This window comes from Cricetulus griseus, chromosome 7 (genome assembly GCF_003668045.3).
Source record: "Cricetulus griseus strain 17A/GY chromosome 7, alternate assembly CriGri-PICRH-1.0, whole genome shotgun sequence".
NCBI classification, from domain to species: Eukaryota; Metazoa; Chordata; class Mammalia; order Rodentia; family Cricetidae; genus Cricetulus; species Cricetulus griseus.
The window spans coordinates 13,331,540-13,343,793 of record NC_048600.1 but is presented as its reverse complement, the minus strand read 5'-3'; the positions used below and the strand labels follow the sequence as shown (position 1 = coordinate 13,343,793).

General features: G+C 48.1%; 2 protein-coding genes across 6 annotated transcripts in view; one reads left to right on the top strand and one right to left on the bottom strand.

The window, feature by feature from the left end:
- The window catches only part of Slc5a6 (solute carrier family 5 member 6), a 16,906-nt gene extending 4,663 nt beyond the window's left edge, over positions 1 to 12,243 (bottom strand). The window contains exons 1-9 of one of the 5 annotated variants that reach the window (XM_027424488.2): positions 12,151 to 12,243; positions 6,704 to 6,919; positions 3,687 to 3,762; positions 2,223 to 2,760; positions 1,873 to 1,938; positions 1,594 to 1,645; positions 938 to 1,005; positions 526 to 680; positions 169 to 309 (exon numbers count right to left, since the gene is read on the bottom strand). In XM_027424488.2, coding sequence (XP_027280289.1) covers positions 169 to 309; positions 526 to 680; positions 938 to 1,005; positions 1,594 to 1,645; positions 1,873 to 1,938; positions 2,223 to 2,615 — 875 coding nt within the window. In that variant the 5' untranslated portion in view covers positions 2,616 to 2,760; positions 3,687 to 3,762; positions 6,704 to 6,919; positions 12,151 to 12,243. The other 4 variants (XM_027424486.2, XM_027424487.2, XM_027424485.2 and 1 more) reach the window with 4 other exon arrangements.
- Atraid (all-trans retinoic acid induced differentiation factor) lies at positions 7,734 to 12,141 on the top strand. The gene is made up of 7 exons (XM_027424491.2): positions 7,734 to 7,888; positions 8,531 to 8,652; positions 9,741 to 9,812; positions 9,992 to 10,063; positions 10,311 to 10,432; positions 11,519 to 11,616; positions 11,816 to 12,141. Exons 1-7 carry the CDS (start codon positions 7,790 to 7,792, stop codon positions 11,918 to 11,920), a joined length of 690 nt encoding a protein of 229 aa, XP_027280292.1. The 5' UTR covers positions 7,734 to 7,789; the 3' UTR covers positions 11,921 to 12,141.
- Positions 12,244 to 12,254: the final 11 nt, after the last annotated feature.

Here is a 12,254-nt window from a genome sequence, read left to right as displayed (position 1 = left end):
CAGTACCAAAAGACAGAGATGACGTTGACACTGTTAGACATGTCCTCCTGAGCCAGCCTCCAGAAAGCCCCAACAAGGGGGGTGGGCACACTGAACCCTGCCCCACCTCACTGCTTCCAGGGAACCCTCCCCAGCTCTTGCTCCAGTGCGTCCTACCCCTGCACTCACAGCACAGCAGCCTTCTCTGAGCGGGAGCTGAGATAGCGCTGCACCTGAGCCTGGTTCACACCATACAAAGACAGCATCATGAAGACACCCCCAAAGGCCAAAGTCCAGAAAGTATGACGCACAAATGGGTCAGGATCCAGCCTACAACAAATACTACCTGGTCACTGCCACAGCCACTGGTATGAATCCAGGCAATGTCCACGATCCACCCACGATCACCTTCTCCCTCTGCAGTATGGGCTTTCTGTCTATGGTGTTGCCAGCTTTCTCTCTGCTTACTAAAGGCCTGAGACCAGGCTCTGAAATGTGCTCAGCCGCTTGGTGCTATAGGTACCAGTTAAGGAAGCACAGACTTACTCAATCCCAGAGATGAGTTTATGCTGGGAGGCCACATCCCATACATGCCCCAAGCCGCCTACTCTGGCAGAGCCTACAATGATAACCACCAGCTGCCCTAGGAACATGACCAGTGTTTGGAACACATCTGTCCAGATGACAGCCTTCAGCCCACCCTGCAAGGAAAAAACATCACATCCATCACAAACACCAAATCAAGCAGAGAAGGTGGACATTACACTCCCAAGAAAGCCCCTGCAGAATACCCAAAACAGCTGGAGTCATTCCATCTTCTCCTTCCATAGCCCACACTTAATCTCATTCTACAGCGCCTCACCCTGGAACTTCATCCCATTTCTCGTCTCTTCTCATGCTAGCCCTTCTTTCCCATCTCCCATCTTCCTGCTGTTACCCCAGAAATAACTGCAATTACCAGTGCTGTGTAGATGTTGCAGACGATCCCCAGGGCCAGAACTGACAGCCACAGATCAAATCCAGTCACTGAAAACATAAGAGTCATAAATCCAATCTCTGGAAGGTTTTCTAGATCATAAACATGAACCAGCTGTGGTGTCACATATCTTTAATCCCAGCATTCTGGGATGCAGAGACTACAGCCAGGGCTACATAGAGACCATGTCTCAACAAACAAACAAAGCCTATCACAATAATGAAGCAACTAGTCATTAAAGGTAAAATAAATCAGCCGGGCATTGGTGGCACACGCCTCGGGAGGCAGAGGCAGAGGATCTCTGTGAGTTTGAGACCAGCCTGGTCTACAAGAGCTAGTTCCAGGACAGCTTCCACAGCCACAGAGAAACCCTGTCTCGAAAAACAAAAAATAAAAAAAGAAAGAAAGGTAAAATAAATCATTTCTCAACAAGGAAAAACGTTCAGAGCTCCACCGAAATGTTGATTAACCAGTTCAGGTGTGGCATGACAATGTTTGATCAGCTTTTGACTGAGGTGAACTAAGTCTACTTCTACCCCTGGTAGAGACCAAGAGCCCTGTTAACTAATCAACTCTCTTTGTAGCACACTACCCCCTCTGTCTGCTAAGCCCAGAAGTCAGGGACTGTGACTCCTCACCTGCATTGAGGGCCAAGGATGGTGCATAGAGAGCAACTCCCATGTAGATCACCTGTAGGAAATGTGACAGGGAGAAGAGATGCAGGTGGAAAGACAGTATCCCCAAGGCTGCCCTGCACCAAAGTCTGGCTTGCCACCACTGTCACATCTATAGTGGCATTGGACAGGCCACACAGTCACTCACAGGAATTTCAACACTGTCAGTTTAAGAACAGGGAAAGGCCTGAGTTCGGCCTCCCCCCCATGTCCCAGGCTCAGTTTCCAGAACATTTCACCTACCATCTGAAAGATGAAGGTCACAGTCCCCAGGATCCGCACTGCTTTATTGAAGCGAAGCTCCAGGTACTAGATACAAGCACAAACAATTTATATACCTTTTAAGGCATGGCATATCCAACTCTCACAATATATAACCTCTCTCCTCAAGAGGCCTAATAACACAAGGGATTATCTAAACCATATACTTTGGACCCCTAGGCATGGCACTCTCCCACTCCCGTCCCAGCTTAACTTCTCCAGGAAGAAGAGATACTTGGGGCAGTCATTCTTTGGTGGGAGCCTAGAGTACCTATCTTAGGTACCTATCCCCTTCTCCACCCTTGTGCTGGAGGTCACCCTTTCCTGTTTACCTCATAGGCACTGGTAAGATGCAGGCGGTAGAAGACTGGGATGAAGACGTGAGCAGGGATCAGGAGCCCCAGAAAGTAGGAGCATCCCAGGAACCAATACTGGGTTCCAAATCGGTAGATCTCAGCTGGTGCCCCCAGGATGGCTACCGCTGACTGGAAGGTGGCCAGCAGGGACAGTGATACAGGAAGGCAGCCCATTTTTCGGTCTGCCAGCAGCAGCTCACCAACAGTATGCCGGCCCCATCCACGGCAAGCATGATAGAGCCCAATGGCAAGGGAGAGAACCAGCAACAGGCCAAATACCACATAGTCCACAACAGAAAAGGTGGCAATAACCTTGTTGGTATCTGAGGTTGTGTAGAAGGGAGCTGAGGTGCTCTCTTCCACACTCATCCTCACTGTGCCCCTGTTTTTCAGGACTCCTAGGCTCTGAACTGTCACTTGACTGAGCAGGTAAAGGCAAATGGCTCCAAGCTGACTCCTGGCTCAGGTTCACAGCATTCCTCCTCTTCCTTCCAGTGACATGGTCCAAGGGGAGCTGCAAGAATTCATCTCTCAGTCAAGCCTACCCTGCCCTCATGGCTGCCCACCCACAGGCTTTGGACATGTCACGACAGACACAGACTAGACAGCCAGCATAGTGGTGAATGCTTGCAAAGTACGGGACAGATTTGTTAGAGGTTAGAGAGGGAGGAAGGGAGCAGCAGAGTGAGACAGACAGGAGACAGTAACTTGGCCAGAACCTTTGGGTGTTCAGTTATGAAATTCAAGCCCTTTCTTGGGTCTCCTCCCAAGAAGCAAAATAAAAACCAACTCTAGCCTAATTTTCTTCATATAATCCCTGCATCCATTTTTGGGCACAGACCCAGTCACTACAATATATTGAGCCAGCAAAGCCCAGTCTGGCGCCATAGCCCAGCAGGGAAGAAAAGGGAGAATAGGATTTCCCCTATTCGCCTTGGCCTCAGTTCCACCTCCCATGACCCAGAGCTGTCATCCTTCTGACAGCACCCCAACCTCCAGCACAGACCAGTGAGCTTTCAAGTCCCATTCAGAACATCAGAAGACCGACCACTCTGTATATCTTTTGGGATTAAAAGCATGTGCCACCACTGCCCAGCTGTACCCCTTTATTAACATCCCCAATATCACTAGAGAAACCCTACCACTCTATCTTAGCTCCTGCTAGACAGACACACCTGACAAGGGTGGACTTGGTCAGAGTGGCAGAATTCAACAATGAGACAGACAGGGGCTGGAGGGATGTTCAGTGGTTAAGAGTACTTGCTCTTGTACTACTGCTATTCTCAGCATCCACATGGCAGCTCACAATCATCTATTACTCTAGTTCCAGGGGATCCGACACCCTCTAATGGCCTCTGGGGGCACCAGGCACACATGTGGTGCACAGACATACATGCAGACAAAACACCCATACACATTATACTGGGATCAGACACATACCTGGAGAAGCAATTCCTGTTCTGGGGAAGAGCTGCCTGGAGTGAGACAAAGGTAGAGGCTCTGATTCTTCAAGTAGCTGAGGAGAGAGCAAGAACTGGGGTCAGAGAAAAGCATAGATGCTTTTTGTTCTGGGCTCATCAGGGAGCCAAACACAGTGCCCCAAAATGGCCCGCATCACTCTATGTCCTGACCCAACTCTAGAAGTTCCAGACTGGAGAGCAGAGAGCTCACATACAACATTCTTAGATGGATTAGGCTCTCAGACTAAATCGCTCTTGGCACCTTGTGTGCTAGACAGAGTTAGGAAGGAGTTGCCTAGAGAAGACAGAAAAGTTACTTTTCTAATTCTCTCTCTCTCACACACACAAAAAATCATAATTCTAATAATATGCCACAATCTTTAAAAGTACAAAGATGGGATCACACTATTCAAAGTAAATCACTTTTACAGCATCCTCACTTCACACAGAAGCATGAAAGATCCAGACATTCAAGTAGCCTTTTCCTTTTTTCTATTTTTATGTATGCACATGAGCAGATTCATGCACATGTGGAAGCTACAGGTGTCTTTCTTGGTCACTTTCCAGGCAGGGTTCATTCAGAGATTCATAGGCAACTGCCATGCTTTGGTCTTCATATTTGGGTGGCAAGCCTTTTACCTACTACTGAGCTATCTCCTGGGTCTCTCAAGCAATCGTCCTAAAAAATAAAAAAACAGCTAAGTAACTGTCGGAGGCAACATTAGAATGCCGACCTAGAGATCCTCATCCATATTACACTCCCAAGTGTATTCCTTGTCTGAAAAGCAATCCCCAAGCAGGACAGTGGTGGCGGCACACATTTTTAATCCCAGCACCAGGGAGGTAGAGGCAGATCCAGAGGTAATCTCTGTGAATTCAAGGCCAGCTTGGTCATAAAGCAAGTTCAAGGACAGCCAGGGCTACAATGAATCCCTGTCATGAAACAAAGAAACAAACACAAAATCAACAAAAAGCAATCCCCTAGAAGTACTCCTAGGTGTGGAGGGGAATACCAGAGATTGTTACATATTTAGATAGCCCAACACCATGACAGCCAATGTTCTCTGAATACTTGCCATGTGAGCCAGCAGTAAGTGAAGGACCTCACTGTCACTAGTTCACAGACTTTTGCCCCATTGGACGCATAAGCCACACCTTAGATTCTAACTAGTACCCCCTAGGTGCTAAATTCCTACCTTACAGCAGCCTAAGGTAGTGTGATGCAGACTCTTGCCAAGTAATATGTAGCGCTACATCCTATCTGGGTTGTGTTGCTAAACTGAGACCACCACCCTTCTAAACTCAAACATCTTCCCCTTGAAGCTCTACAAAAACAAGTGGTTTTCTGTTTTGTGTATTGGATGCTGTTGAATCTTCTATCCCAACTTTCTCCAAGGTAAGATGCAGGACATTTCACCTGAAAAAGCCTCAGGGCATCTCTCTACAAAGGCTGCAAAGAATGAATCTTGAATCTATTAGAGGGGCTGGAGAGACGTCTCAGGGACTAAAGAGCTCTAACATCTCTGTGGAGGATTCACATGTGGTTCCAAGCACCCTGAAACCACCTATAACTCCAGCTCTGTCACTTCTGATCTCAAGCCAGCACTCACATGGACACACAGCACAAAACAATAAAGAAATCTTCCAAAGGTAACTCACCAGACCTCACTATTCGCAAGACTAGGAGAAGGGCAGAGTGCTAACTGTAGTTAGTCATTCATGGAACAGTGTAGATTTCAACTAATCTGGTGATATATTAATACATTCTGCCCACCAAGAGATCAGGGTATCTTCTCCCACACTGTATTCAACACACCTGGGCAGGTATTACCTGGTTGACAAGATGTGGTTCCCACAGAGTAAGAAAGGGTCTGAGCTTTGGTCACATGTTCTACAGTTACAAATGCTACTCTCCAGAGCAACAATCCCAACTGGGCATTCTGGTTTAATCTAAAGATGCCCCAGGTCTTTGTATATTGCAATACCTTGATTAAGATTTCCCCCTATTTATTTATTTTGGTTTTTCGAGACAGGGCTTCTCTGTGGCTTTGGAGGCTGTCCTGGAACTAGCTCTTATAGACCTGGCTGGTCTCGAACTCACAGAGATCCACCTTCCTCTGCCTCCCGAGTGCTGGGATTAAAGGCGTGGGCCCATCTGAGATTTCTTCCTCTTTATCAAGTCTTCCTCTTTATCAAGTCTTCCTCTTTATCAAGAAGTTTCTGCTATGAAACTTCTTGGCCTGGTTAGACTAGCAGGATGGTGATCACACATTCCTTTAATTCCAGCACTTGGGAGGCAAAGGCAGGTGGATCTCTGAGTTGGAGGTCAGGCTGGTCTACAAAGTGAGTCAGAATAGTCAGGGCTACACAGGAGGCAGAGGTAGGTGGATCTTTATGAGTTCCAGGCCAACCAGAGCTACATGGTGAGGCCATGTCTCAAAATGAAAACATGAGGGTGGCAGGTCCAGGTACTGACTCTACTTCTGGGGTTTTCCTGATAAATTATTTTCATTAGGCAGCAAGAATTCCCTAGTATGAAGAAACAAAGAGCTAAGCAGACAGGAAAACGCCAATCCAGTAACACAGTCTTCATTTCACACAACCCAGTTCTAGGAAAAGAACAATGGCTTTCTAAAAACCCCACTGATTCACACCAATGGACATGTCTATCTCAGAGGAGCCAAAAGAAAGCCAAGCTAAGTAGGGTCCCCTCTTAGAAACCCTGTCATCACACACTGCACTAGATATTTTAACTGCAGTGAAAGTACTGAAGGGTTGTGGGTTTCTTTACTGGGCCACAGGGCTAAATCCTCTTCCTCCTCTGAAATCTAAAGGAACACCTGCAGGGTCAACCGCCACCATTATGTCTTGGGTTTAAAATTCCTCAGTTTTCTCACTAAAACAAAATACTCCAGCAGCTAAATGTATTAGCAAATGTAAATTCAGGACTTCCAGGGAGGTACTTGACCATGTGGGCAGGAAACACAAGGAGGTTACCTGAAATGAACTCCAATTGTCTTTGGTGACCTTTTCAGGTGGTGTCCTCACCAAAAGCAATAGCTGTCCTTAGGTGTGACGGGTCTCTCCCAGCGCCCTCCCAGATAGGACTCCTGCGACTCCTGCGGAAGCGCTCGCTACCTTGCCTTGCGTCAGTGGTTCGGCCAGGACTACCAAAGTTCCTTCGTTCTTTCCGAAACCAGCACTGTCCTTTCCCTGGGAAGGCAATGAACGAGTTAGGGAAGCGTCTTTGCCGCTTCAACACCTTGCCCGGGCTCCCGAACACTACGCAACATTAAGGTGAAGGTTCCCAGACTCGTGTCCTCCCTGCCTGCGTCTGCCCTTCGCCCTCCGATCTTCGCCCCTCCATCACCCATACCCTCTCTCGATCCAGCTTTCCCCTTCTCTCCACACGTGGCGAACCCACCACACTCTGCGCTAGTATTTAAGACCTTCTTCCCCAGCCCACGCCGAGAGGCTCACCCCGCTCCCCGCCCCGCCCCTCCCAGCTCCGCCTGTCCCGCCCCGAGGAGGCTGAATTCGGCCTCTCTGCTGCTGCCCAATCCCCGCCCCATCCCATTCCATCCCACCCCATCCCGGCCCGGCCCACCTGCGAGACCTCCTCCACGTGGGTAGCTGGCCTGCGGGCCAGCCGGGCCGGAGCAGCGCCCGGCTTGGTGACAGCGGGACCCCACCCCCTTGCCCGCCCTGATCGCAGTGCCGCCATGTTTACTGAGGGCGGATGGAGAGGCCCAGCTGTCCGCACCGTGCTGAGGAAGCGTGCAGTAGACTCCAAGCAACTAAGCGGCGCCTGGGGCGGCCTGAGCTCCCGGAAGAATGGAGGGAGGGCGGGTCTGCCCACCAGGACCAGGCACAGTGGAGCGCAGACATGATCCCAGGAGTCGGCGAGCAGCAGCGGCGCTCTGGCAGATTAGGCCACGCCCCGCGGCGCCGGCCGAAGACCGATTAGGCCACGCCCCAGATTGACAGGATTTGGGAGACTAGGTCCCGCCTCGAGTGACGCGTGGGGGCGGGGCCTCGCGCTTGGCTCTCGCGAGCTGTCAAGAAGGTCGAAAGGAGTGGAAAATGGCGTCGCGCGAGCCAGGCAGTTCTGTGAACCCGGTGCCTTGGGCTGCTGCCCTGCTCCTGGTTGTGGGCATGGAAAGGGCTCTGGCTCTACCTGAGGTACAGGAGAAAGTCTGAGATATGTCTGAAGAAGGCTGCTGATCGTCAGCCTGGCGTCGAGCTCGCCCGCCGGTGGCTGTCCCAGCCCCAAGCCCAGATTTCTCCCTCCCTGAGGATTCCCTAGCCCTGTCCCAGCGGGAATCGTGCTCTCTCTCGAGTGCTCACGTAGTGCCGGCCACTGGCACCTTTGCCTTGCCCACATTCAGAGACCTTTGAAATTGGATCTCCTTGCTTTTGAGTAACTTTACCAGAGTCCCCCGGCCCCTCGGCCAGCTGTCTGTCCTTGCACGGATACTGTGCGTGTGCATTGGCAGGACTGTATTCTGTGATGCTGGAGCACTCTGAGACCTGCATGCAGCCCTCTAACACTTGCCAAACCATGCCTGTCAGGCGGAGAAGTCTCTGGAGAGGACATAATAGGGTCAAGTAATGATTCTCACAGATGAGGACCTGCTCTCGGGAAGGACTTGCACAGGGCGCTGATTTGGTGCCCGGTTGTAGGGGAAGAAATGGGTTCTATTTATAAAAGCCAGCTCTCTGCTCTGTGTTATAGTCCTCTGGAGGGAGGACCGACAGCTAACTATTGATTCTTGTTTGTTCTTTTTTCTTTCTGGAGTCTTAAGGTTTCTTTCTCTTCTGCAGATATGTACCCACTGTCCGGGAGGCGTGCAAAATACGTCCAGGGTAGCTGTTTACTGTGAGAATGCATCGGCGGCAATAATGCAAGCCCGATGCTGCCTGAGTCAGAAGGGCACCATCTTGGGGTGAGGGAAGAGAAGACATCCTTGGATACTCAAAATAAGTTCCCAGACTGGAGTCTACAGGCTCGCCTAACTGACTTTGGGGATAAATATTGGCACCTAACTGGAGGCATCCAATGTTAATTCTAAAACGTTTAAATTCGATGTAAATTTTTATTCCATAGGTAAAAGATCTTTTGGGTTTTTTTCCTAGATGCCCAGCTGATTTGCTTATTTTCGTTGTTTTATTTTGTTTTTTCTTTCATTAAAACCTCTGTGGCTGAGCCTGGTCTTTGTAATTTCAGCACTGGGGAGGACATAGGCTGGGCAGTGGTGGTTCATTCCTTTAATCCCAGCACCTGGGAGGCAGAGGCAGTCAGGTCTCTGTGAGTTCAAAGCCAGCCAGGGTTACACAGAGAAACCCACAGTCACCCTTAGTTACTTAGGGAATTTAAGACTAGCTTGGGTTATACTGAGATCTTGTCTCAAAAAGAAATCATTTCAGTGGGGATGCTGGACACTGTGGTTCTTCTCTTTAACCTGGCATTTGAGAGGCTGAGGCTGGAGGACTGTCACAGGTTAGACCAGCCTGAGCTGCAGAGTGAGACCCTGTCTCAAAACAAAACAAGTCTCTGTAGAGTGGTGGCTGTGATTGTTGCTTGGTGACAGAGTGCTTGCCTCAAACATACAAGGGCTGTGTTTAATCCCCAGCAGCAACAACAAAAACCTCTGAGTCTGAGAATCACAGGATTAGAGCTACTAATCCTGGAGAAAAATAACACAAAGTTTCTTCCAATATTTGCACAGTGCATAGCCTTACTGGCCAGAACTGTGTGATCCAATAGAAATTTCTGTTGATGATATAAATGTTCCATATCAGTACTAATCAGCACAGGAACCACTTGTGAGAATACTCTTGAATTTTAGGTAAATTAAAATGTCTACATGTAGCTAGGGCTAACTAGATTGGATAATACATGATTACAATGTCTACCATCACACTTCTCTTATAGTTCTGAACACAATGATGTTCCATGGGGTATGTGCACAAATACTAACCTTGCCAGGGATGGAAAAGAGACATAGTTACATTAATCACTTTGTTCCTTCAGGCTAGATCTCCAGAACTGTTCCCTGAAGGATCCTGGTCCAAAGTTTTTTCAGGCTTCTACTGCTCTTATCATGTAAGTGGTTAGGTACTTTCCTAATATGGTGATGGGAAAGTCTTTGGAGATAACTCTTAACATTAGTGTCTAAACCTATACAACTGAGGATAGGGATTAGATTAATAGGCCAGGAAATCATGTATAAAGGTAAATATCATGCTTTTCTCAACAGAGTACTAACAGTGTGTACTTTGCAGAGACCTTCAAGCAAATCCTCTCAAGGATGGTTTGACCAACATTTTCCGTGGCTTTACCCAGCTCCAGACTCTGTGAGTAGTGGGGAAGAGAGAGTCATAGGTGTTAATTATTAAGTGCTCAGCAAAATCGAAGCTGCTATTGCTGTTGTGTGTGTGTGCATATGTGCATGAGTGAGTTTGTATGCACATGGGTATCTGTGTGCATGTGTGTTGGGTACCCATGAACCCATGCCTTATATGTCGATGAATGTTTGTTCTACTACTGAGCTAACCCTAACCTCTTTGGCTGTGCATTTATGATCACACGTGTTCTCTTCAGGATACTACCACAAGATGTCACCTGTCCTGGAGGTATTAATGCCTGGGAAAGTATTACCTCTTTCACGGACAAGCAAATTTGCCAAGGACAAAAGGACCTGTGCAATAGCACTGGAAGCCCAGGTATGCTGTAGCATGGCCATCTCACCGGGGAGTCCTTTTCCTTCTTTGTAAGTGAAGCCATTCTCTACTTCTCCACTTTAGAAAGACAAAGGATGCTAAGTACCTTTTTGTCCAGAGTTCTCCATTCCCGGAAAATGTTTTTATTATTATTATTATTATTATTATTATTAATTATTATTTTGTTTGGTTTTGGTTTTTCGAGTCAGGGTTTCTCTGTATTGTTTTTTGGACTCACTCTGTAGACCAGGCTGGCCTCGAACTCACAGAGATCCTCCTGCCTCTGCCTCCCAAGTACTGGGATTAAAGGCATGCACCACCAACCCCCTGGCTAATTATTTTCTTTTAAATATTTACTTATGAAGCCTGGGGTTGGTGGCGCACGTCTTTAATCCCAGCACTTGGGAGGTAGAGGCAGGAGGATCTCTGTGAGTTCGAGGCCAGCCTGGTCTCCAGATCGAGTGCCAGGATAGGCTCCAAAGCTACACAGAGAAACCCTGTCTCGAAAAAATAATTTTTTTTTTTTACTTATCATGTATAGGGTTCTGTTCTGTCTGCATGTACACGTACAAGCCAGAAGAGGGCGCTAGATTTCCATTATGGATGGTTGTGAGCCACCATGTGGCTGCTGGGAATTGAACTCAGGACCTCTGGAAGAGCAGCCAGTGCTCTTAATCTCAGATCCATCTCTCTAGCCCAAGGTTTTAATTATTATTGTTAGTGTTATATTCTGATTATTTATGATCTTTCTTTTATTTTTTTGTTTGCTTTTGTTTTTATTTTCTGAAGCAGAGTCTATGTATTCCCAGCTGATCTGGAACTCAGGCTGGACTTCAACTAACTCACACAGATCTGCTTGCCCCTGTCTCCCAAATGCTGAGATTTAGGCATATGCCACCATGCCCAGCTTTTCCCTCTACTTTTGACCTAGAAACGTAAGAGAATCTAAGCAGACATTTGAGAAAACTACTTAATGAGATTCGGTGATGTCCTCTCATCCAAGTACCATACTTCTGAGATCAGAGGAGATTGGGTCTTCAGCCGCATGGCCTTAGACTCTAGTGACTCTTGTTTTCCTCTGGCTCCCAGAAGTGTGTCCTGAGAATGGATCTTGTGCACCTGAAGGTCCTGGTCTTTTGCAATGCGTTTGTGCTGATGGTTTCCATGGATACAAGTGTATGAGGCAGGTAAGGAACTGAACCTTTCACAACTAGAGGGATGCATTTGGCAAGAACCTTCCAGAAAGATACAAGGGACTGATGTCAGTTGCTGGTAGGCAACTACAAGAGAAGTGCCAGGATAAGGGGATGCTTGGCTAAGAAAGAACTAGGTGTCAGAAAGAGACCCTGTGAATACTTCTGTGACTTGTTTGTTTGCTAATCACAGGGCTCCTTTTCACTGCTTATGTTCTTTGGGATTCTGGGATCCACCACGCTAGCCATCTCCATTCTACTTTGGGGAACTCAGCGCCGAAAGGCCAAGGCTTCATGAACCTCACAGGGCTTCTTGGTCACCCGAGATCGTTCTGATCGTGACAAACATTACTCGCCAACCAGCGGATCCTGCTCAAGGCTGAAGCGGCCATTGATAATGAAGGAAGGTGTCAAATTTCACCACCTCGGGGTGGCGGACACTCGGTTCAGGAGGGGACGTGTACTTGCTTGTATTATTGACTACAATAAACACTTTTTTCCTCATTGTTTTAGGGAATAGTGCCCTACCTTTGCGTGTTCCTTGCTTGAGGGGCTGGTTTGGGAAGGTCAGGTTTCTCGGGTCTCCAGGGTTTGGCTCGGTGTGATGCTGGGGACCCACCCCACGGTCCCGC

Coding starts and splice junctions, on each gene's coding strand:
- Atraid (XM_027424491.2), top strand. CDS start 7,790: ATGGCGTCGCGCGAGCCAGGCAGTTCTGTGAACCCGGTGCCTTGGGCT. Junction 8,653..9,740: donor CAGAAGGGCACCATCTTGGG/GTGAGGGAAGAG, acceptor TTGTTCCTTCAG/GCTAGATCTCCAGAACTGTT. Junction 10,433..11,518: donor CAATAGCACTGGAAGCCCAG/GTATGCTGTAGC, acceptor TCTGGCTCCCAG/AAGTGTGTCCTGAGAATGGA.